Source organism: Metarhizium album, assembly GCF_000804445.1.
Source record: "Metarhizium album ARSEF 1941 chromosome Unknown scaffold_10, whole genome shotgun sequence".
NCBI classification, from domain to species: Eukaryota; Fungi; Ascomycota; class Sordariomycetes; order Hypocreales; family Clavicipitaceae; genus Metarhizium; species Metarhizium album.
Genome location: NW_024467584.1, coordinates 609,531 through 632,161, shown reverse-complemented (window position 1 = coordinate 632,161; position 22,631 = coordinate 609,531). Strand labels below are relative to the sequence as shown.

Below are 22,631 nucleotides of genomic sequence, written 5' to 3'. Positions count from 1 at the left end.
GGGTTTGAAATTCAACTCGGGCATCACGTGGCTGGCCTGCGTGCAGAGCAGCACCGAGACGATGCTGTGACGTGGCAGCCAAAACGTCTGGAATAGCATCCACGTCGGACACGCCTGCGCAGGACATTACACATGACGGACGCCCAGCCCTCGGAGCGCAAGCGCCCGCTCCGATCACGATGACGATGCTGCTGACGGCCACGACGCGAGTCGAGCTCGGCAGCATTTCCGCACGGAATGCCACGAGACACGTTCCAGCCGCAGATGGCGATCTCCTTGGCGGCAGGGATAACTTGCATCTCTGCATCCACGGGCTCCCCCTCACGAGGTCGCGCGTCGTTGATCAGATGGATACTGCGTGCTCGCGCGCAGGCGGCATTTGCGTACGGAGTACGGAGTATTTGCAGGAAAGAGACGGGCGTCAATCTACATCCGGGGCACGCCGGGTAGCTGTCGTGCGCGTCCTGGCCCTCGGTATCCCCAACTTCAACCCCATCTCCATCTCCATCTCCATCTGGACGATGGTTCGTTTCTACGCGCCCCCTGTTTTTTTCTTGTCAAAGAATACCTTTGTCCCCCTTTTCTGTTTGATTTCTAGTCAAATTGTCATATTCCAGAACGTGATGGCGCTCTCGGCGGCGGTCTCGTCCCGCGGGACCAAGCACATACGACGTCTCGGAAACTTGGTCACAACCGTTCATCCATGGGGGCTGCTTAAGCCGCAACAAGTCTCGCCCGGCGGCGACCTGGCATGGCAGCACTCACCGGATGCATGATGCATGATGCATGTTTCCAACCAAAGGCACACGGGGGCGGTTCTGCTGTGCAGCGCAGGTCAGGTTTGCTGAAATGTGTCACTTCCTACTTTGGCAGCGTCTTGATTCAAATGTGCCGACTGGGGGTAGGAAAGGAGAAGGGGGTGGGGTGGTCAGTCGACATGTATTGTGTATTATGTAATATGTAGCTGAGTACGGAGTACGGAGTACATGGAGGCGCTGACTGGCGATCTGTGATCTGGGTACGGAGTACTCCGTACGGAGCACGGAGGTACCGTGGACTATGGACTACCGTGCGCATGCATGTCCGTATCACGTACCCGTAAAGGGCGCTCGCGGGCCCTGCCTGTTAAATACCCAACGTGGAGAGAAGCATAGTCTAGAGCAGAGTATGCTATGGCCTTGCCTTTTTTCTTTTTTGCTCCCTTTCCCTTGTAAGTTGTGGCAGGCCGGAACGCGCCGGGCCCAGCTCCCAGTCTGCGGGGCCTGCGTTCAACGTCAGTGCCAGCCAGGACCGCGTTGGCTGGCTGTGCACGTGTTGTGCGATGGCGGTCTGGATCTTTTCAGTTTCCATGCCTCTGCAGTCACGGCAGCGCCTTTCTCAGCATAGATAAGCCCGGGGAAAAGGGGGGGAGAAACTACTGCAGAGCACGGACACGCTCACCCTAGAGGCGGAGGAAGAGGAGCAAGAGGACGCCGCCTTGACAGGCTCGGCGGGAAGACGGCTGCTGCATCCACACCAGACCGGTTCCGGCGGGCACAGGCTGTTCAAGCTTAAGTGATAAACTTGTTCGCAGCTGGCAACTTGACGGGACGCGGCGCCGTTTTTTGGCGCGCGCTAGCTCGTCAGGACCACCTCGAAACACGGGGCCGCGGACGGGTGCGGGGAAAAGGACGTGGTGTTTCGAGTAATGAATTGACCGACTCATTAAACCATTCATTGAACGAGCTTCTTCTGTACTTGTGAGCGCCGTGTAGCCCCCACCCTCCTCCGTCCGTCGGTCTCGACTCTGGGTGGTGGTGGTGGTGGTGGTGGTGGTGGTGGTGCCGGGAATAGCTGCCAGGGCCTTGGCGGGAGCAAGACGAGCAAGACGAGCAAAAGCCGGGGAGAGGACGACGAACAGGTTGGTTGACGTTGACGTTGACGTTGACGTTGTTGTTGACGGAGGACCTGACAACACAGCCCTCCGTGGTGGTAGCCGCGTGTGCGACTGATGATAATTCGCGAGGCTGTACGATGCCGGATGACGACGGCGTTGCAGCCCGTTGCAGCGGCATTGTTCAGCGAGCCGACGCATGCGGGGGGTTTCGCTGGATGGTATCATGTATGTGAGCAATAACCGTGGTGGTACGGAGTACTCCGTGATGAAAAGGAATGGTACTCGGTAATTCAAGAGTAACAAGTGACGAGCTTCCAGTTGCCCTGCCGCCTCTGTTCCCTGCAGGGAAACAAGCTGATTTGTGGAGAGATGATGGACGGACGGACGGACGGACGGACGGGCGCCCAGGCAGGCACGGAACCAGAACATCAGGTACCTGAGTGATGGATCTAGGTGCCCGGGTACCTAAGAGAGTGTGCGCCAACGCACACAGCTGGGTACCTACCTACCCACCGGGTACGTGCACACATTGTACTCGCGCGCAGCAATACTACAACGACGCCGCCCTGGCGTTGACTGACAGGTCTCTTGCTGGGTTCCCGCGCCCCCACGAGATTGTGGAGAGGCACCGCCTTGGCATAAGGCCATTTTTGATGCCGCCCAGGTTGCATCGGCAACGCATTCGCATCAATACCTTAAGTACGGACTGGGCATGTACACACCTGGGACCTGGGACCGCTGCTCGTTGATGCGACAGAGACGTTGCGGGCGATGAAGTTTGTCTCTTGTAGGATCTCTCAGTCGCTCCCATTCCGTCTGGTACGTTATAGTGCGGCGTCAGCGCGTGAAGCGGCCGCCGCCGGTGCCATCGAGTCGGATACACCTACGGAGTACCGTCTTGAAGTCTTGACTCTGACATGCGGGCTTGCCTCGGTTCCCAAGACACATGGACAAGGACAAGGACAAGGCGGACAAGGGGGGACAAAGCCGACTGCTGCACAATGTTGCCATCAGCGCCAAACCTTGTTTCTTTTTGGGTGTGGCGGAAGGGCTGATGTTGGCGGCGGCCGCGGCCAACCACGGCGTCAGGCGGCGTCTGGTGCAAAAGCAGCTGCGTAAACCAAAGTCGTGGTTGTGGCGTGTGTGCGCTGTGACTTGTGAGGACGCAAGAGGTTCCAGATTTGATCATGTCGTTTCGATTTCTTCGCAGCGCCAAGGGCCCACCACCTCCATCCGTGCTTGGCTGGGAGATGCGACGCCTGATCGGTCTTGGCGGGTTCCGAGCACGCAGCTGAGTGATCGAATGGACGCCACGGCAGGCGGCAAGTACTGACTCCTTAAGTACTTAGGTACTTGGGTGCTGAAGCCACGAGCGGACGGATGTCAGCCCAGCCACGGCCCATTACGTAGATGGTACGGAGCAGATGCGGCCAGCAGCGAGCACACACATCATCAGCACACATGCGGCAGGCATTTTGGGTCAATCCCACTCCCACCCTGCAGCCGCACATGGCCGTGGTATTTGGCAATTTATGCTTCTTCATGGTGCCACGACCTGCCGGGTGCTGTTGTATTTAAGCATTTCGTGTACCCAGTAACTTACTCCGTACGTACGGGAGTGACTGCCCAACGCCCGTTTGCCGTCGGCCAAGACGAAACTGGAACGACATTGTGCCAACACGAGAAAGACATCACGCACCCGCAACGCAACTCGACATACGTGCTATACGGAGTCCTGTGTACTAGAAAAAATTAAAAAAAAAAAAAAGAGAAACCCTCCGCAACTGTCCCATTTGGCGTCGAATCCGGCGGCCGGCCAGCCAGTCTTTTGGATCAGCCACAGAAACATGCGAGCATCATCGTCGTTTCCCACGCTCAAGGCTTGACAGTCCTACCATCTGCCGCTCTCCGGCAAACCAGAACAGCCAGGAAGAGAGAGAAAGAAAGAAAGAAAGAAAGAAAGAAAGAAAGAAAAACCACAACGACATCACGTCACACAGTCGCGTCGCATTTCGCACGCGCAAAACGGGCCGTTGTACGGAGTTCCGTCATACCGAGTACCATCACACCACGCCCGGCCGAATTGCCATGCACTGCCCTCCGCCATCCGCCATCTTGTTGAGATCTGATCGGTCTGTGTGCGGAGCTGTGAAACTCGCAGCCTCTTGTCTGGTCCAAGCTTCTTCGTGACCGATCAACTCTGGGCCCGGGGTTCGTGGGACCTTGATGTCCTTTTGTTTGCCTTTTTTTTTTTTTTCCCTTTTGAAACTGCCACCCTTCAAAGTTCCCAGCTTTGCGCCGCGTCCAGACCCCAGAATTGCCTCGTCTGCGAGATATTAACTTCGAAAGCGCCAGAGCCTCTTTTTTTTCCCTCGCCGCGGTAGCATCGGGTGATGACTCCGTGTGGTCGAGGACCGCCATCGACTCGACCGAGAGTTGCAGCCAGGCGAGACATCGGAGCCCTCGAATCAACCAGTCAGGATATTTTGTCACACCTCCCACAAACTCTCCCGGCATCTCACCTCACAGCCTCCTTTTCGTCGGAGACTTGATCTTTTTTTCTTTCAATTTATTTTTCCGTCTGTCCCTAGCTGCAATCTCCTCTCCAGGACAGAAGCCAGGGCCCGGGAGCAAAGTCGTGCTTGCTTATTTACCGCATCCCTGTCTTGTTGCCCAAGCACGGTTTGACGTCTGTCTGCCCTGCCGCACTCAGCCGGCCGGGAGCTTCTCGACCGGGAACACACAGTTGCGCCAAGACACGCCGCCCCTCGAGGAAGCGAAGAGAAAAAGGAGACGGCGTCTGCAAGGACAAAAAAAGCAGGGTGCCAGATCATTGGGATCTAGGACCAAGGATTCGGGCTGCCAAACGTCGTCCTTTTTCCCACGTGCGCTGGCTGCACCATCCCCCCCCCCTTGAAAAAGAACAGAACTAGCTTCGCGTCTACACTCACCCCGAGCTCGACTTTTATTTTTGTTTTTTATTTTCTTTTCATCTTCATCATTTTTAAAGGGGGTGGGCGTTTGCTATCAATTGGATTGGATTGGCCTGGCCTCCTGGCCTGGCCTGGCCCGAGCGGAGAGGTCACGGCAACGACATCCAGCAATCATTATTTCCCAATCAGGGCCATCACCATCACTGGTCAAAACGGATCACGGGGACAAGAAGCAGACAGACAGACAGGCACATGCTTGGTGCGGACCAACTGTTGGATCGGCGCTCATTGACTTGCGACTCGGACGCTGGTGCTCGTCATTCGTCTGGTCGTTGCGCGGCCCAAGCTCAAGGAGCCCTGGCACCAAAACTTGCAGCTGTTGGACCTTGGACAGGCAGGGCAGCATTTCTCAATCATAGAGCCAGACCAGCTTGCCTTTTTCTCCCCTTCTCGTCCGAAATCTTCTTTTGCCACAAGTTCCTCGTCGCTCTGCTCATGATCAACTTTGTTCCCCGTGCTTGTGCTTGCATTGCAGATCCGGGGCTCACTTCTCTCTTTCTCTCTCTCTTTCTCTCTCTCTCTCTCTCTCTCTTTCTCTCTCTTGTCTGCGGACAAACAAACAACAAACCAGTGGCCACCTGTCAAATTATCCCGGCGCATCCCTTCCGACTACAGATTGAAAATCTCACCATCGCATCATCCTGGTGTCTCTGTTGCTGATACATGGTCCCTCGTCCTGGCATAGCGCCGAAACTACTCTCCGGGAAGTACTTTGTACTTTTGCGACACGACAACTGCCCGCCTGCACCTTCCCGCGTGTGTCTCTCGAGCCCAGACTTCTCGGCACTTCTGTGCCGAAGGCTGCCTACGGCTGCCCAGACTTGGTCTCGCTGCAGATTGTTGTCTTGGATTTTTACGGACCACAACATTCAAGCCCAGCGCCCGTGAGCCCTCGAGGGACCGTTTCGTCCTGGACAGGGGAAATATAATAATCTTCATCGAGCCAGGACGGAGCGTCGAGTTTGATCTTTGACATTGACATTACATTGACATTGATATTCCAGATTCGACCGACAAGTGCGAGGTGGTCTGTTCCGTTGGACCGTCTTTCTTGGATCCCGTCTTTTATTCATCCTCCCCCTGCCCTTCCCCATCGCCCATCTGCCTCGACATCTTTACGTCTCGACTTCTTCGTCTCGCCACCAATGCTCACCTTTGCCGGCCGTCCCAAATCATCAGTCTTTGGCAGCCATCGTACCGAGACCAGTCCCCTTATGGAGGGCGAAGGCGGAGGAAGAGGAGCGCCGTCGCGATTCAAGCGGCTCTCGTTCATGATGCATCCGCCACGTCCAGCCCATCGTCCCGACTCGGATGTGTCGCCCATGTCTTGTGTGCCGCCAAAGCCTGTCCAAGTCGATGGCAAGCTGGTTACCAGGACCGTTGCCAAGATGGATACCGAGATGGATACGCCCAGACCCGTCGATACGAAAATCAATACCACGCTTGATACTGCGGCCTGCCCCTACCTCCCGCCGTCCGAGCCTGAACTGAAGCAAGAGTCGGCCCAAGACGCTTCGCCGGCTGAAGCGAGGAAAGCATCGATATCGTTTCCGGAGGAGTTGCCCAAGCCCGATCATTCGCCTTCAGACCGGACGCCCACCGATGCGCTTTCAGAGAGCTCCTTTGGGCGGAAATCGTCCATTTCATCCGTCTCATTTCGACGCTCGAGGAACCCGTCCGTCGCACCTAGCGCTTCCAAGCAAACTGTTCATGGCTTGCGCATTCGAAATGCGTCTCCGCCGCCCCAACGGTAAGTCTCTTCATGTTTCTCATTGTCCAAAACTCATGACTTCCATCTGCCATTTCATTCAACCACCGCTGCCCACATGCACAAAGACGCACCTGAGACCAGAGCCCGAGACTGTGTCTGTCCAGTGTGCGGTTGCAATGCGACCCAAACCATCGTTCTCGCCAGTTTCCTGTCGCGCCAAACGAGGCCGTCGGTTTTTATACCCAAGATTCACCCCTGCCCCGCGCCGTGCTCGTCGCTCAGCTCCCATGCTGTGCACACAAACTCGGCATCTCCATCCGACCTCAACATGATGGGGGATGCGCTGGCCGCAGTGCCGTCTTTGCCGCCAGTACCACCCAACGAAGACTCGAATCCGGGGCTTTCATGCGAAGCTCTCTCGACGTCAATCATGGCCCACGTGTCGACGAACGGTGGAGTGGAACCGCTCCCAAGGCGCTGGGTTGGCATTGAAGCATAGCGGCGGATCCCGCAAGCCAAACCAATACTTTAGATCTCGTCATGGAGATCTCGCTGGCAGAAGTCGGCATCATGCCGACCACCTGGCTGGCTGGACCTTGTTCCGTACACTGCATGAGCTGGCGACAATGGTGTTGAGTCTGTGGCAGCCGCAACGCCGTTGCCCAGCATGGGTCGCCCATGTGCTCGGGGGCGGTCAGGTTGGCAGTTCGTTCAGTGTACTTGGCTTATATTTTCAAATGCCTTGGCGGCATCCGCAAATCAAAGCGACCGGCTTCTTGGGTCAGCGCACCGCACGATGCAGACTCTCGGCTGCGCCCGGACTGGCCGCGAGCGTCGTTTGAGGGCACCACACAGATCCACCCGGCCCAGGCCTCTTTTTGAACCAGCCCCCCCTCGCCCCACAGCTCTGGCCATTGCCCTGTCACGGCTGAGTCTGACGAATGACGACTTCTCCTCATTTCGACGGAGCAAACATTTCAGCCTGTCTTGTCTTGACTCAACTGGTGCGTCAGGCTACATCCGCATCGGCCCCTCCAACCAGGCTGGGCTGGACCGGGCCCTCTCCCTCTCTGGGCAAGGCAGCCCCTGGACCTGGATCAGACGACGGACGGGCACAAGAGGGTCTGGCAGCCTACGGTGGTTGGTAGCTAGCTACCCATCGGACAGTCACGGGTGGCGGCAACTGGCGCCGTCTCGGACCAAAGGTCGAGGCTAGCTCGAGGCGACCGTGGCCGCCACGACGGTGTGTGGGTGGTGGAGTCATACTTTTGAATGTCGTCTGTTCTTGTCCACCCACATGCTCACTACCCGAGTCTGAGCCTCATTCTGTCGTTACGACTCCTCCTTCACATCCTCCCGTCCTGTCGCGGCTCTAATCTTTTTTCTCTCCTTCAACCGCTTCCGATTTGGCACTATGGCGACGCTAACCGAGACGACAAACGATAGGTTTCAGCACCACGTCGGTTTCGACAATGTCCCCAGTGGCGAGGCTACCAAGAACAACACCCTCTCGTTGACCCTCAACGTTCGACACAAGGGCTACCAGGCCCGTCGCAGATCGCGCAGCTTCATGGTTGGCGTCGATGAGCACTCGTACTCTGATTATGCCATTCAGTGGCTGCTGGACGAGTTGGTCGACGACGGCGATGAAATTGTTTGTGTCCGAGTCATCGAAAAGGAAATCCGCTACAATGACAAACAGTATCAAGAGGACGCCGCGAACGTCATGCAGAACATTTTGGCCAAGAATGGTGCCAACCGCGCCATTAGTTTTGTGCTCGAGTATGCCGTCGGCAAGTTGCATGCGACCTTCCAGAAGCTGGTGTGTGCCGTCCCTCCCTCGCTCGTGCTGAGGGACGCTCCATTTTTCCGTGTGCCTGACGTGAGACACTGACACCGCCGTCCCCTTGCAGATCCAGATGTACCAGCCAGCGATGCTCATTGTTGGCACCAAAGGCCGCTCATTAGGTGGTATTCAAGGCCTGGTCAATTCTCGCAATTCCTTCTCCAAGTACTGCCTGCAGTACTCACCCGTCCCAGTTGTCGTCGTTCGACCGACGGAGAAGCGGATTAAAAAGAAGGTCAAGCGTGCCAATGATGCAACCCGTCAGACATACGCGGGAATGCTCGCCGCCAGCAACGGCCTCCACGAAGCCGACAGCGAGACAAGCAGCACCTACGAACTCGAGCCGCAAGCTTCCCCTGACGAGGAGGCGCACCAGGTCGCCAAGGCTTTGGGGCTGCCTGCCGCCTTTGACCCTACAATTAAGCCGCTGCGAGACAGTCTACTGCCGAGATCTCGACCCTCCAGCCCCCACCCCGCCGTAAATGGCACCTCTGAGCGACCGCCACTTCAAAGGTCGCCAGGCAGCGCCGGCGGTGACACGGAAGAAGATGAGGAAGAGGAGGAGGAGTTCGATGTTGTTGACGGCATGCACGTTCTCAACCAGCAACAGAAGTTGGAACAGCTGCACAAGATGGAAGTCGGAGAAGCTGCAGCCCTTAGAAAGGGCGTAGACAATGAAGAAGAAGAGGAATCGGATGAAGGCCAGGAACCCAAGGAGGCGTCATAGAAAGCGCATCTTGGTGACGAGTTTGAGTCTGGCGAAATTGGCTGCACGGGCGTCGGTTTTGACGGAGCCTGTGATGACTCGCCGCGCACACGTCATTGTCCACTAGATTGGCAATCTGTAAAACTTGCACACCGACAATCATGCCACGACGTTGCCGCAAACGTCCCCGCAGCATCGAACCAAGGTGCGCCAGCATCACACAGCTCACGATCGTTGGGGCAGACAGGCGGGCAGTCGGCTACCCAATTTTCCTCTGTCTCTGGACACTCGAGTGAGCGAGACGTGGCCGTGGCCTTGGCCGTGGCTGTGAGTGGCGACTTTGACATGCCGGCGACTTTCTCACCCGACCTGGAAATCAACATTGCCATGATTGATGAACCAAACTTGGACTCCAGTTTTCCGCCGCGCAGCTTGGAAGAATCGTCAATTCCAACGCCAGTATGGACGACTTTGCACAGCTGTCGCGGGCTCACTCGGCGCCCAGTCTTGTGCGAACAGATGAGCCGCCTCCTTGTAAGGGCGAAGAGGACCCTGTTGAAGCCAGGTTACGGCGAAACCGAATGTTTTTGGCGTGGCTAGGCCGGCACCTTCGAGAAGACGCACAGGCCGCAGACGTCGGACAACGGGCACAAGCTCTTTTGGACGAAAACATCATTGCTACGGAATTTGCAACACAGGCCCGCTGTGAGGGGGCCGGGAGTGGTACGACGGGAATGGAATTCTCTACAACAGAGGTCGAGCAGCAAGCAGAAGACGTGTCGCCTGTGGATGGGACTGAGATGGCTGCGTTGCCCAGGCCAGAGGTTCAGGGTGCGGCATATGAGGAGAAACACTCCACCGGGTAGAAGCGACGGTTTGAGAAGCTCTCTCATTTTTGGAAGTGGACTTGGTGTTGGAGGGAATAGGATGGCATAGCGGTGCATGTTATATTGCTGCAGAGCAGATGCTGCAACAAAGCGAGTCAACTGGCTAGGCGGCTTGGCGTTGGGTATATGTATATATACCATTTATATGCATACACTGTTTGTTTGTTTGTCATGTCCGGTAATCAAAGCTAGCAGGGGCGGCACGATGATGGTCAGGCAGTCTCGTGGGCCGACACGGTTTCAAACACCAAAAGCGACACGGCGAGATGGCATGCCAGCCGTGCGTAGCGGCGGCAAGGTGGACTTTCTCCTTCATTCGTTCAGTAGCGCCGGTCCATGTTCGAATTCATTGATCTTGCCGGACGCCGCATCCCCCGTTTTGGCGGGGGCGACGCAAATCACGGAGATGGCTGCCAGCTCCTGCAGATGCATGCGCGTCGTGACTCGTCACCGAGAATCGTGGATGCCCGGGTCCTGACCATTTCGGCCACAGCAACAACGCACCGCGCATGTAACGCTCCCGTTTCGGATGGGGGCGATTCAGCTTTCGACGTCGACACCCCTCCCAAACGCTGACGACGACAGTGTCAGCCAGTCCCCGGGACCTGAGGTGAGGAGTCAGGACTTGGGACTCGGCACTCGGTACTCGGCACGGCGCGGCGGCAGCCAAAGAGATGTGTCGGTTCTATTTCAGCATGATCCATCATGATGCCCTGGGCGCTGGGAGACTGACCTGCACGTCGCTCAATCTGGCCGGTGTGCCCGCGCGTCGGGTGTCCTTTGCCTTTCGCTATTCTCGCGGGCATCTCGTGTGCTTTCCCACGGAGCGACTGGTACGACTTTGTCAGACTTTTCCCTACTGCTCGGCCCCGGGCGGTGGACCTGGCTGACTACTTGGGAAGTTGAGTAGATGCAAAGTCACGCCCGGCCCCGGACGGTGGACCTGGCTGATTACTTGAGAAGTTGAGTAGATGCAAAGTCACGCCCGGCCATCCAGCCGCACGCCCGCAGACGGCGGTAAGCACATGCAGAGGCTGGGCCCACGAGGACGCTGCCTTGCCAGTGGCTACATGCAGCTTGCAAACCTCCCTGTTGTCTGATTTCCCTGCTCGTGGCCCCTCCGGGCGACGGCTGGAGGTTGTGTTTCCCGCCCACGCTTACGTGCCGCGGCCGCGCAAGTCCTTTCCGTGCGGTGGCATACTTAAGAAGGCCTGGCTCGGCACCTGTTTGAGGCGCGAGGGTAGCGGCCGGCGCTGAGACGTGCAACAGCAAGTCCCTCGAGCCTCGTGCACTTTCCCAAGGACGCAACAGACCCCAGCGCTTTGACGCAAAACATGGCGCGGTTCGCGGCGGCCGTCTTGTCGGCGCTGCTAGGCCTGACTGCCGCGCGGGCAGGAGGGCCGCAAGTCATCACGGGGCTGTACGGGTCCCCGTCGACGGAGGCCCGGATCGTCATCCACGACAGCGCGGCGGCGGCGCGGCCGGCGGCATCGTGGACGTGGACCTGCGCGGGGCCTGCGGGGCCGGCGGCTGCCCCGTGCCCGAGGCCAAGTGGGCCGACGGCGGGCGCAGCGTCGTCGCCGTCTTCGGCTTCGCCGTCGTCGTCATCAACCACCACCCCGGCCGGCCGTCGGACAAGCTGCTCTCTTTCGGCGTCTGCACCGACAGGGACGACATGGCCAACACGCACTCGGCCGAGGCGCTGCCCGGCGGGAGGCTGGCCGTCGCGACGACCGCCGCCGCCGCCGGCTCCGCCAACGTCCTCGTCTTCGACCGCGCCCCGGGCCGTCTGGATGCCCTGGCCGCCCCGGTCCAGCGCCTGGGCGCGGGCGGCATCGCGGCCGTCCACGCCGTGCTCTGGGACCCGAGGCGCGCCGTGCTCTGGGCCGCCGGCAACGACGTGTCCCCCCTGACCGGCGGCTCCAGGAGCATTCTGAACGCGTACGCCTGGGCGGGCGGGCGGCTCGCGTCGGCGCCCCGGACGAGCCTTGTTGCCCGGGCGGCGCACCTCACGGCCGAGTGGGGGCCCCGGACGCCCTGGTGGGACGGGGCGCACGCCATGGTCCCCGTCCCGGGGGAGGACAAGCTCCTCGTCACGACCGACTTGGACGTCCACGTTTACGACGTCCGCGCCGGGACCGTGGAGCACGGGCAGCCCGTCGCGGAGAGGTACCTGGCTGGGTTTCGGCCCGCGGGCGCGCGCGTCGGCCTGGACGGGGTCCCGCTGCCGCGGTCCGACATCAAGAGCCTGAGCATGCTGGCGAACCGGGACACGCTCTACGTCCAGGCCGTCTGGAACCAGACGTACGGCGAGACCGTGGGCGTCCTGGAGAACGGCCGCCTGGCGGGCACTCTGTGGAGCCAGATGCTGTACCGGTCGCGGTGGTTTGCCGAGACGGCGTGGTGAGCGCGGCGCCATGGAAGGGAGGCACGCGACGGCGTGAGATGGCGATGCTGATGGTGGGAGCTTGGACATTCGTGTGCGGACGTCGGACAGCGATGGAGGAGAGCGGCCGGCCTTGCCGCACCGAGGTAGCCGCGCCGCGGGCCGTTTCCGGCGCCCGGACACTCGGGAACCCGGAACAAAAGAGCCCGGCTCATTGTGGGATTTTTTTCATCATTAATTTTTTTTACACAATGCTCAGCGCATTCGTACGTCCCTTGCCGTCTGTGCATTCCGTAGACCTCGTGGAGGCCGACGACCTGCCACGCCGACGCACGTTGCAACGGTTGAATCGAGTCGTGATCCCGAGCCCTGCTATCACAGCCCCCGTCGTATAATACCCCATCAGGTAGATTGGCACCCATCAACAGGGGTCCGACGAGTCATGAATGCAGGGTACACGATGTAATATCGGATAGTACTCCAGATGCAGGTGACGAGTTTTGGCCAGCACGAATCCCCGACAAAACAAGTGGCTGCGTGGTCTCCGGCCACTCCCTCTCCCGCCGGGACGGACGCGACACGCATACTTGCTGATTTACGGGTCGGCCTGCTCCCTGCCGTGGAAACAAGGGCGTCATAACGGCGAGACGGGACGGCATGCGTCTCGCAGGGTTCCGTGCCAAGACATTCGCCTGCAACCAACGTGGTGTGACGGGTCGTGCCAGATGTCACAATTCAGCCAATGAACGGTGAACCCGCTTGCGGCTGTTCACACCTGTCGAGCTGTTGACCGCGTCAACTTTGGCAGCAAGGCAAGAGCTTTGCGCTCCGCTCCTTCCATTCATCTGGCGCAGCGCACAACTTGTGTGCTAGGAACCTAGCTCATGGACCCTCCGAATGCATCCCCGCCCCGCCTCACCTGCCCTACCTCGCCTCACCTCATCCCACCTCGCCTCACCTTGCCTCGCTTGACCCAACCTCACGTCGTGTCTCCCGTACAGCGCCTCGCTTGCTTGCTTGTACACATGCCGCTTTCCTTGTCCCAGATGTCCCTGTACCGCCACCAACCTTGAATGCCATCTGGCGGTCCTCTCCATTTTTTTCGTCATCGCCCCATCACCTGCGACGCCACCCCCCCCCCCCGGCTGGCCAAGAGACGAACCGACACATCGTCGCCATCTAAATCCTACGTCCTACGCGAGACTACTACATCCAACACCTGTCTGCCCGGCGTCGTCCTCTCTGGTCCGTCTCCGTCTTCCCCTCCTCACGCGGCATACGGGACACAGGCAAGAGAATGTGGCCGTTCACGCATTGCGGCCAAGACGGCTGCACTGCCCGCGACCCGAATACCACCGACTCCAGGGCGCTGCTCGCCTTGCTTTGCTTGGCAGCAGCCTTCGTCGTCGTCCACATTCTCGTCGTGCGCCACATATTCCCCAAACTGAGCCGTGCACACGATGAATTGCGCGACGGCGAAAACCACCATCTCCCGGCGCATGCCCCTTCCGCCTTGCGACAAGCCCACGCCGAACACGGCGCAAAGAGCTCGAGACGGAAATTTGCAGCCTGGACTTTCGGCGCCACCGTCGCCCTGGCATTCACGCTGGGCCTCATCATACTCGCCGAAATACTCGAGGTTGTTGACCCTGCGGCGAGGAATCTGGCCTTGCGCCTTACCGTCCCGGCTCTGCTTTTCCTGCTCATCGTCCTGGTCCCGTGGTTGCAATGCCGAGTCCTCATCACCAGCGCGGGATGGTCCTTCCAGCGCACGGCCAAGGGGTCCATCCCCAAGATGGCCTGGGCCTTGCGGTTCCTTCTCTTCGGCGCGTGGCTACTCACCTTCTGGTCTGTGGGCAATACCGTGCCGGAATCGGCCACCAAGGAGCTGTACGAGCGCGGCATCAGCCGCCCGTACTCTGAGGCGTTGACAAAGGACTGTCTCGAGAGGGTCGGCGTCGTCGGAATCTGCCTCATGGCTCTGTTGGCCGGGTTCGCGTCCGTCTCCACGCCCTGGCACACCTTCGTGGACGCGGCGACCCGGAGGAGGCGACCCGTCACAGAGGCCGACGTGCACCGCAAACGCACCGGCCTAGAGGCCACCAGAGAGATGCTCGCCTCGAAGCGCCACCAACTTCGGCAGCTGGAAAGAAGAGCCCAGAATCCGGCCGCCGCCGCCGCCTCGCAAGGCCCGACGCGCCTCGTCGCCAAGGTGGTCGGAACGTTCCGCGGCATCTCAAGCGACGAGGCCGAAATGCGCGCACTGAGGGTCGACATCTCCGGTCTGGAAACCATGGAGGCGAACCTCGCGTCGAACCTGGCCATGATGCAAAACCACCGCGCCGCCACGGTCCGAGCCTCAACGGTCTGCGGCCGGATCATGCTGGTGCCCTCGCACGTCTTCGCGGGCTACTGCGTGTACCGAATCCTCGCCACCGCCCTCACCACCTTTCGACGGATCCATTCTCCGTCGGCCACCTTCTCCAACAGCGACCCCATCAACAGGTTCCTCGGGCTCATGGCGCGGCACTGGGACCCGAAGCTGGACCAGCTCGCGTGGGCGAGGACCATCAGCTTCGCCCTGAGCGGCGTCATCCTGCTGGCCAGCGCAAACAGCGTCGTCCAGACGTTCCACCTCTTTGCCAAGTGGACGCCTGGCCTGCTGCGACAGGCGCAGGCGAACCTGGCTCTGGTAGTTGGACAAGTCACGGCCACATATGTCATCTCGGCGTCGCTGTTGCTGAGAAGCCAATTACCAGCCACGGCGGGAGCGGCCCTCACCGGCATACTTCAAGGCGCCCTGAGTCCGTCCTTTGTGGACCACTGGTTTGAGATGTGGTTCCTGCTGGGGAGCGTCTTGACCCTGCTCGGGGTCTGGATGGGACGGAGGTTGTCCCGGGGCTTCGGCGACGATGAGTGGGACGACTACGGAGCGGAAGAGATGGGAGCGAAGCGGTCGTAGCCGGCCCGGACTTGGACACGCGAGCACGTCTGTAGACGGGACCTGTCTCTCCTGGCGTTGGGGTCGGCGAGTATCAATATTTTGTAGTTATCTAGGCCAGGGGTCCTCTATAGGTGTATCGGAACCGGGCTTCACGCCTCGCTGCTCGTTCAGCACTCTCTCTCTGTGCGTCGTGCTCCATCCCATGCTCTCTTCCACGGCCGCCTCGGGGCCGGGCCGAGCCGAGCCTCACCACCATTCAGCCGTCTCGCCATCAAGGCCCCTTGTTCGCCTTGCCCCCAAACTTGGCCATTAGCCTCGGGGCGTCTGTCTCCTCCTCCTCCTCCTCCTCCTCCTCTTTCCCCTCCGTCTCCCCCGTCTCCCCCGTCTCCTCCCCCTCCCTCTCCTCGTACACCCTGAACCCTTCCAGGATACTCCTCCGGCCGCCCTCGCTCACGAACCCAATCTCCTCGCCGTCCGCCCACCGGCCAGCCTCGACCTCGGCCCGCGTCGCCCACGCCCAGCGGTCATGCTCCCTCTCGTCCAGCCTCACCACGCCCCCGCCGTCCAAGTCCTCGTGCACGTCCACCACAACCGTCACCTTGCCCCACCTCAGCCTGCCCTCGCCCCGGCCCCCGTCCGGCTCCCAGAACGTCACCGTCCTCGCGTCGTCGCCTGCCTCCTCCCTCGCGGCCTCGCGGGCCCCCCCCGGGGACCCCGTGGCCCCCGTGGCCCCCGGGCCCGGCGGCGCCATCCCCACGACGCACAGCATCCCGCGGGCCCGCAGCCCCGTCTCCTCCCACAGCTCGCGCCGCACGCCGTCCAGCACGCTCCCGTCCTTGCGGTCCGACGTCGTGCCCCCCGGGACCTCCCACCGCAGGGGGTAGGTGTCGCTCGGGGCCCGGCGCAGGAGGAGCATCTGCGCCGGCGCCGGTGCCCGGAACACCATGGCCGCGGCCATGAGGCGCTGCACGTGCGGCCGCGCCGAGAGGAACTGCGACGGCGGGCACTGCAGACTCGGGGGGATGGCGGCCGACACGGTGTATGACCCGGCCATTTGGGGGTGTTGGCGGTTGCGTCGAGGTGTGTCTGTGTGTTGCGTGTGTGTGTGTGTGTGTTTACGCCTTGTGCGGCCTGAGGCGGGTGTGTGTATGTGTGAAGAGAGGGGTCCGTACGAACCAGTGCTCGATAAGCAGGTAGGTACTTGGGTACTTACCTAGGTACTTGCCTACCAGTACTCTGTTACGACCCTTACTCAAGTCCTCAAGTCCTTAGGTACTTGGTAAGCAACGCCTACCAACTCAAGCACTCATGTACTTATCTGGGCAGGTTCCAAGCACACATCCCTGCTCACAGCTGCCGCCCCACATCGAACGAGCCAAAACACACAGAAACCGCCAGACTGGCAAGCAAAGAGATATATATTACCAAATCAAAGGCACTCTGCACCGCAAGATTCCCAGTCCCAGTCCCAGTCCCAGTCCCAACCACCCACCCATCCGTTCATCCATCCACCTCTCTACTTTCTACTCTCGCACGCTCGCACGCACGCTCGCTTCGCCCCCTGCTCGCCCCCTTCTGCCTGCCAGAAACAGACCACGGATCGCACATCGCCATGCCGGTATGTCGTCAAGCTCGTCAGTCATGTGTTTCATAGCATGCACCCCTTCGTCGGCGCGGTGCAAAGATGGGAACCTGAAGAGAGAGAAGAAAGAAGAATTCTCCAGGCGTCCATGGACGCACGCCAACAAGGCCCTCTGCGTCGGGGGCGTTGAATCAGGGCGGCAGCGTTGAAGGGGCGAAGAAAAGGGGGAAAAGAGGGCAGTGGGCTCATGTATCCCAGAAACAAAAAGGACCATGTGAATTTTTTGATTTTTTTTTTTCGCGTTTCGCATTTTCCCTCATCAGACAGATGTAAATATCAGTGTCCTTGTCCCTCTCTCTCTCTTCCTCACCCCAGGACGAGGACAAAACACACGAGCTTCAAGGCGTTGGAGAAGAAGGGAAAAAAAATTCATGAGAGGTCTGGAATCCATGGGCGCTATCTTGCGACGGCATCTATAGTCGTTAAAATGAGATACGGGGGATAAAGGGAGGAAAATAAAAGAAAATCGAGGGATTACAGGCAAGAAAAATAACGCGGGAGAGAAGGGCGTGACTAGGATGTACAATCTCTTCTGTTCTTTTCTTCTCGTCTCTTCCCTATTACGCCAGCGGGCGTCCCTGACGCCCCTTTTTCGGCACAGTTGTCCATCCATCCTCGTCCACGGGGGTGGCCTCGCCCTCGCCTGACCCCTGGGTAGCGGAAGCTTGCTGGTCTCGTGCTCCGTTGGCACGCGGTCCTCCTCGACCTTCGTTACGGTGTCCTCGGCCTGCGCCGCCACGGCCCCGACCACCGCCGGGGGCCCCGCGGGCGGTGCGTTGCTCGTTGGAGGCCATTCTCCAATTTCCAGACTCTGTAGCCCTTGACTTGAAGGGCTCCTTGGGTTCCCGGGACTCCCGGCTTCGGTGCGCCGGGTGCGCCCCTTTCTGCTCTGCCGACGCTCCGTTCTGCTCCTCGCCAGCCTCGCTCTCGGCGGGCTTGGCCTCTGTCTTCTTGGCTTCGTTGGCCTGTGCAGCAGCGGCGGCGGCGGCGGCGGCGGCTTCGGCTTCCTCCTTCTCCGCGGCAGCCTGCTTGGCAAGTCGTCGCTCCTCCTTTGCTTTTTCCTCGGCTTCTCGCCTCTCGCGGATGGCAATCTGGCGCCGCTCCTCAATTTCTTGCTCCCGGGCCGCTGTGTCGATGGGTCGGGCAGCTCCGAATGGGCTGGCCTTGGAATCGCTGTTTGACGGTGTGGCAGAAGTATCAGTATTCTCGGTGACACTTCGCTTCTGCAGGTTCAGGCGAGGGCGCACGGCTTGGGCAGCGAGTGCAGGTGCGGGAGGGGTGGTAGTCTCGGTCTCTTCTTGTAACTTGGCAGCATCAGGGCGCATGCTAGAGCGCCACTGGAGATCCTTCTCCGCAGCGGTAGGAGCACGCTCATTGTGCTCTCGTCGAGGAGGCCGCGAACCGTCCTGTCGTCCCTCACCCCAAGAGGCAGAGCCTTGACGGGATCCACGGTGAGATCCGCCCCGCTCGCCCATGCCTTCGGGAGCAGGTCGGGATCGACTACCATCACGAGGCCCAGGGCCGCCCTCCTGAGGCGACAAAGGGGCAAGAGGTCCGCGTCGTTCCCAGGTCATCTCGCGGGGGGCGCGAGGTTCAGCGGCGGGTTCACGGGGAGGGCGACGCTCACGGTCACCAAAGTCAGAACCGGCACGACCGCCACGTCCAGGCAGGTCGGGGAGAGGCCCCTTGCGAGTCCAGTCACTGAGATCGCGAGAGGATTCGGCGCCGCGGCTGTCACCACCGCGAGCTGCATGTCGTCAGCTTACCCATAAAAACATTACCGGACGTAGGTGACGGCATCAACTTACGAGGATCGGCAATCTTAATCTTGATCATTCGTCCATTGAAGGATTCTCCATCAAGGGTCAAGGCCTTCTTGAGGCCCTCGATATCAGCAAACTCGACATACCCGAAGCCCTTGGGACGCTGCATCTCACGGTCCTCAATGAGGCGAACGCTGACAACCTCGCAGCCATCAAAGAATTCGGTGACGCTCTCACTGGTAGCGTCATAGGCAAGGTTACCAAGGTGTGCAGTGAATGGGGGCTTATCGGGAAGTCTCTGCGGAAGGTTCTCCCGGATGGAGGAGTATCCTGGGTTGGGGTTAGCGATCCGAGTTGACGATCTGACACATCCCGAGTACTGACCCCTTTCCTGCCAATTCGACGTGCCACTGTTGCCACCTCCAAAGCGAGGCCGGTCGCTCGGGGGAAGAGGCTGAGTGCCTATTCACATGTAGTAATTAACATCACTGCTACGCGTCGCGGCATATCGGGGATGTAATCGTACCGGTTACTGCGAGCGAGGCGTGCACGTCAGTGATGTTGGCTCCAGCATGCCGAGGCGTACGTGTCCGAACTCACCGTAGGTTTCTTCAACTTCATCGGCCCAAGACCCTCCTCCGAAACCTAAGAAGTGTATCAGCAAACTGCCACGAAACAACATTCTCTGGGAGGGTTGGCGGCAGGGTTCAGGATGGCCCCGCGACTAGCAACGCACCACTGTCAGTCAGAAAGTCCCCCAGGGACATTTTCTGCTGTTCCTTCTTCTTGGGAGCTGCAGCACAATTCAACCGTCAGCCATACTCCGAGTCCACTCTCTTGCGTTTCGGGGTCGAGCATACCCATGATTGCGGCGAGGGCGGCTACGCGCAACCGAGTCAAGGACCGATGCGCGCAGAAATTCTTCGATGGACGAAGAGCCGAACCGAGCAGCTCTTGCCTCGTCAAAGGGGCTACAGGGACGACGGATTACGTCGCGGTTTCCGATTAAGGTGAGTTCGTCTGCTTCTTGGATCCAAGCCGAGGATTGGCGCGGGATCGGATTGATCGCTATAGTTGACAAGACCCCGACGAGCGTTGCCGGGCCTGGGGTTGTTTCGAGTCGAAATTTGCTCGAGCGTGGAAAAATTGCTGGAATGTGAGGGTTGCCTCAATTTTCGCCAGCCAGGGAGTGGGAGGCGCTAGCCCTCTTTAGATCTAGTCCGGGCGTGCCGATGTGCGGCTTGACCGGGGCTGCTTGGGGGAACGCTTGCACCACGTCGAAGGCTTTGGGTGCTTGGTCCTGCTCCTATTGGCCCATTCTGCCGACACCAGGGCTGAGTGAGCGGCTGCAGACTACAGTGAGTGATGGCGCTGTATTTTGAGAGAACGTTACTCCGTACGCCGCACTCCGTCAATTAGTAATTTGATGTCTGGGAGCTTGCTCGTGGTTAATCAGATCAGTTGAACGCATGTTGTGCGTCCGCGGCTGTGAGTCTGTGACCCACTTGTCACCTCGAGACCACAGAGATAAAGGCCACGGCCCACTTCGAGAAGTTTGCAGGATCCTCACTGCTTCGCATGACAGTACCCTTTCACAACTTGCAGCTCCAGCCCGACCCAGGAACCAGCGAGTAGCTGGTGCAAGGACGCGGCCTTCGCGATGGCATCAAGCGGCGATGGCGGAGCAGCAGACACGCAACCGAGGCCGCAAAGGCCAGGCCTCTGGCCTCAGGAATTTGTGGAGCTCGTTCTACCGCCGTTAAAAGTAGGGCTTTACTCGGGTGTGTCAGCACTTCACTCGTCTTTGTCGCGGCATCACTGAGCAAAATTGATCGAGTACGCAAACAGGTACGGCGGGTGTTTTGGCCGGGGTCGGCGGAGCAATTGCCAGAGACACCAGACCCGTAGCCAGCGGTGTATTCTCTGGGGTGCAATGGTTCGTGATGGGCAGCAGCTACTGGTGTAAGTCAAGTCCTACATGGCCATGATCCAGTCACGCCAAACAAAGTCGTAGGTCTTGACTGACACCCATGGCAGTCACCAGATCTGCGGCAATCAAAGTGTTGGGGGGCGAAGGAAGAGTGACATCAACGGAGAAGGTGGCTGTCAGCGGCTTGGCTGGTTCAACAGCGGGAGCCGTGGCCGGATTAGCTCGTGAGTATTATTCCTGTTGACGATTGCTGCCATTGTATCCCTCTGGTTGATGAGTCGTGACAGGTGGCCCTACGAGGCTTTTGCCGGCAATGGTCATATGGGGCCTAGTGGGAGCAAGCGGACAAGCAATCGCCAACCGCTCTTCATCATCGCAGACCAGCAAGAGCAGCGTCGGCAGCGGTTGGCTGTCAAGGCTAAGTCCGTTGAAGAAGCTGACAGACGAAGAGTATATGGACATGGTGAAGGAGAGGATTTTGAAAGTCGAGGTGGATATCGCTCTAATTGATGATCGAATCGCTGAACTCAAAGCGGCCGAGGATGGAAGGAGGCGTACAAGTCAAGATGGAAGTGACCAGCGATAGAGATGGCAAGTTGGGGAGATGGATACAAAGAGCTGCTGCATGGGGTGGGGATGAGGAACGCCTGAACCAGACGCGGGGGATGAGACGGGTATGCTTGTAATATTAGAGACGTGGTTGTGGTCGTTCGACGCGAAAAGGGATCGCTGAGAGAATGTAGGATAGGCTTTTGTGTAGTATGGCGGATTGGCCATTGAACTCCTGATGCCTGGTCCGCCGCTTGCTCGTTGGAGAACGCAGCTGATGATGCGGTTGCTTCTACGTCTCATTTCTAAATTGCTACCACTACAATTCCACCAAGGGGAGCCAAAGCATGGATTGACGCTGGCGGCCCGACGAGAATGAACCGAAGTCGTTGCCACCGTGTCGTGTTTTCCCCCCTTCCTTTCCACCCAGACACACACACACACTACATAGCTGACACCACATTTCCCATCTATCTGAGCAGCGAGAACTCACCTTGGCGTGAACGTCCCCGTAAGGCGGTGAGGTACGCGATGAATGACAGTTCAACGGGACTTTCACGGAGACCGTCCACGTATACCAAACCTGCGCTAACAAAGCCCCGCCGTTGAAATGTGGACAGCATCAGACAAGCCAAGGCCACGAAGCAACTAGACGACATGCCACACGTGATCGGCGCGTTCTACACACCCGACGTGAAGGCGGACTGTCGGACTAGCGCCACAGCAACAAACAAACGGAGGTCAATGCCGCGACACGCTGGTATTTACGGAGTGGTCTTGGTTGATTCGATAGGCTGGTCGGTACCCAATGACACTGCCCATGTGCGATCAGCGATAATTACCTGTTGACGGCATGGATGATGGGACTCGGGCTCAGTGTTCTGCCGACTGGCATGATCGATCTGTTCGATTTCGGCGAGGCCTCGATTGAGCATCCAGACGGTCCGCGAGGGGTGGACGGAGGGTCTCTTGAGCACTCTAGTAGTCACCTAGGTGCATATATGCCCGCCGACGCGGTACGGTCAAAAAAATCATGTCTGATGCTTCTCGTGGCGTTGCTCGTGGAGTTGGGTCCCGACAAGTCTCGACCCAGACAGAGTCTTTGGTGGCCTGGACCACTCATCTAGCTGCTAAATACTTAAGTACTTCGGTACTTACTGAAGTGCTTGTACTTAAGATAGACCGGGCCCTATGGGAACCCTGTTTAGTGGCTCAGGGCAAGAATATTTGAGGTACATACTCCGTACTTCTTTACGGAGTAGTATTTGGAGGAACCCAGAAAGTTGCCTCGCAGTCATCAATGACGAGTACTCCTCCGCGGTCTTGCAACCGCAGCGGTACGTACTTCGCGGGAACTTGGAAGTGGTCTACTGATCGAATGACAGACAGACAGGTGGG

The 22,631-nt window shown here is 59.1% G+C and overlaps 5 protein-coding genes across 5 annotated transcripts; 3 read left to right on the top strand and 2 right to left on the bottom strand.

The window, feature by feature from the left end:
* Window positions 1-7,994: 7,994 nt before the first annotated feature.
* MAM_04619 (universal stress protein) lies at window positions 7,995-9,153 on the top strand (the record flags this gene model as incomplete). The annotated part of the gene is made up of 2 exons (XM_040823417.1): window positions 7,995-8,402; window positions 8,494-9,153. 2 exons carry the CDS (start codon window positions 7,995-7,997, stop codon window positions 9,151-9,153), a joined length of 1,068 nt encoding a protein of 355 aa, XP_040678670.1.
* Window positions 9,154-11,353: 2,200 nt separating this feature from the next.
* MAM_04618 (uncharacterized protein) lies at window positions 11,354-12,426 on the top strand (the record flags this gene model as incomplete). The annotated part of the gene is made up of 2 exons (XM_040823416.1): window positions 11,354-11,425; window positions 11,485-12,426. The coding sequence occupies 2 exons, from the start codon at window positions 11,354-11,356 to the stop codon at window positions 12,424-12,426; spliced, it is 1,014 nt and encodes a 337-aa protein (XP_040678669.1).
* Window positions 12,427-13,702: 1,276 nt separating this feature from the next.
* MAM_04617 (GPCR 89-related protein) lies at window positions 13,703-15,367 on the top strand (the record flags this gene model as incomplete). Its single annotated transcript, XM_040823415.1, has 1 exon — window positions 13,703-15,367. The coding sequence occupies one exon, from the start codon at window positions 13,703-13,705 to the stop codon at window positions 15,365-15,367; it is 1,665 nt and encodes a 554-aa protein (XP_040678668.1).
* Window positions 15,368-15,620: 253 nt separating this feature from the next.
* On the bottom strand, window positions 15,621-16,403 carry MAM_04616 (NUDIX domain protein; the record flags this gene model as incomplete). The annotated part of the gene is made up of 1 exon (XM_040823414.1): window positions 15,621-16,403. The coding sequence occupies one exon, from the start codon at window positions 16,401-16,403 to the stop codon at window positions 15,621-15,623; it is 783 nt and encodes a 260-aa protein (XP_040678667.1).
* A 1,148-nt stretch (window positions 16,404-17,551) lies between these two features.
* MAM_04615 (RNA recognition motif containing protein) lies at window positions 17,552-19,521 on the bottom strand (the record flags this gene model as incomplete). Its single annotated transcript, XM_040823413.1, has 5 exons — window positions 17,552-18,738; window positions 18,800-19,084; window positions 19,139-19,216; window positions 19,355-19,399; window positions 19,491-19,521. The coding sequence occupies 5 exons, from the start codon at window positions 19,519-19,521 to the stop codon at window positions 17,552-17,554; spliced, it is 1,626 nt and encodes a 541-aa protein (XP_040678666.1).
* Between the last annotated feature and the right edge of the window lie 3,110 nt (window positions 19,522-22,631).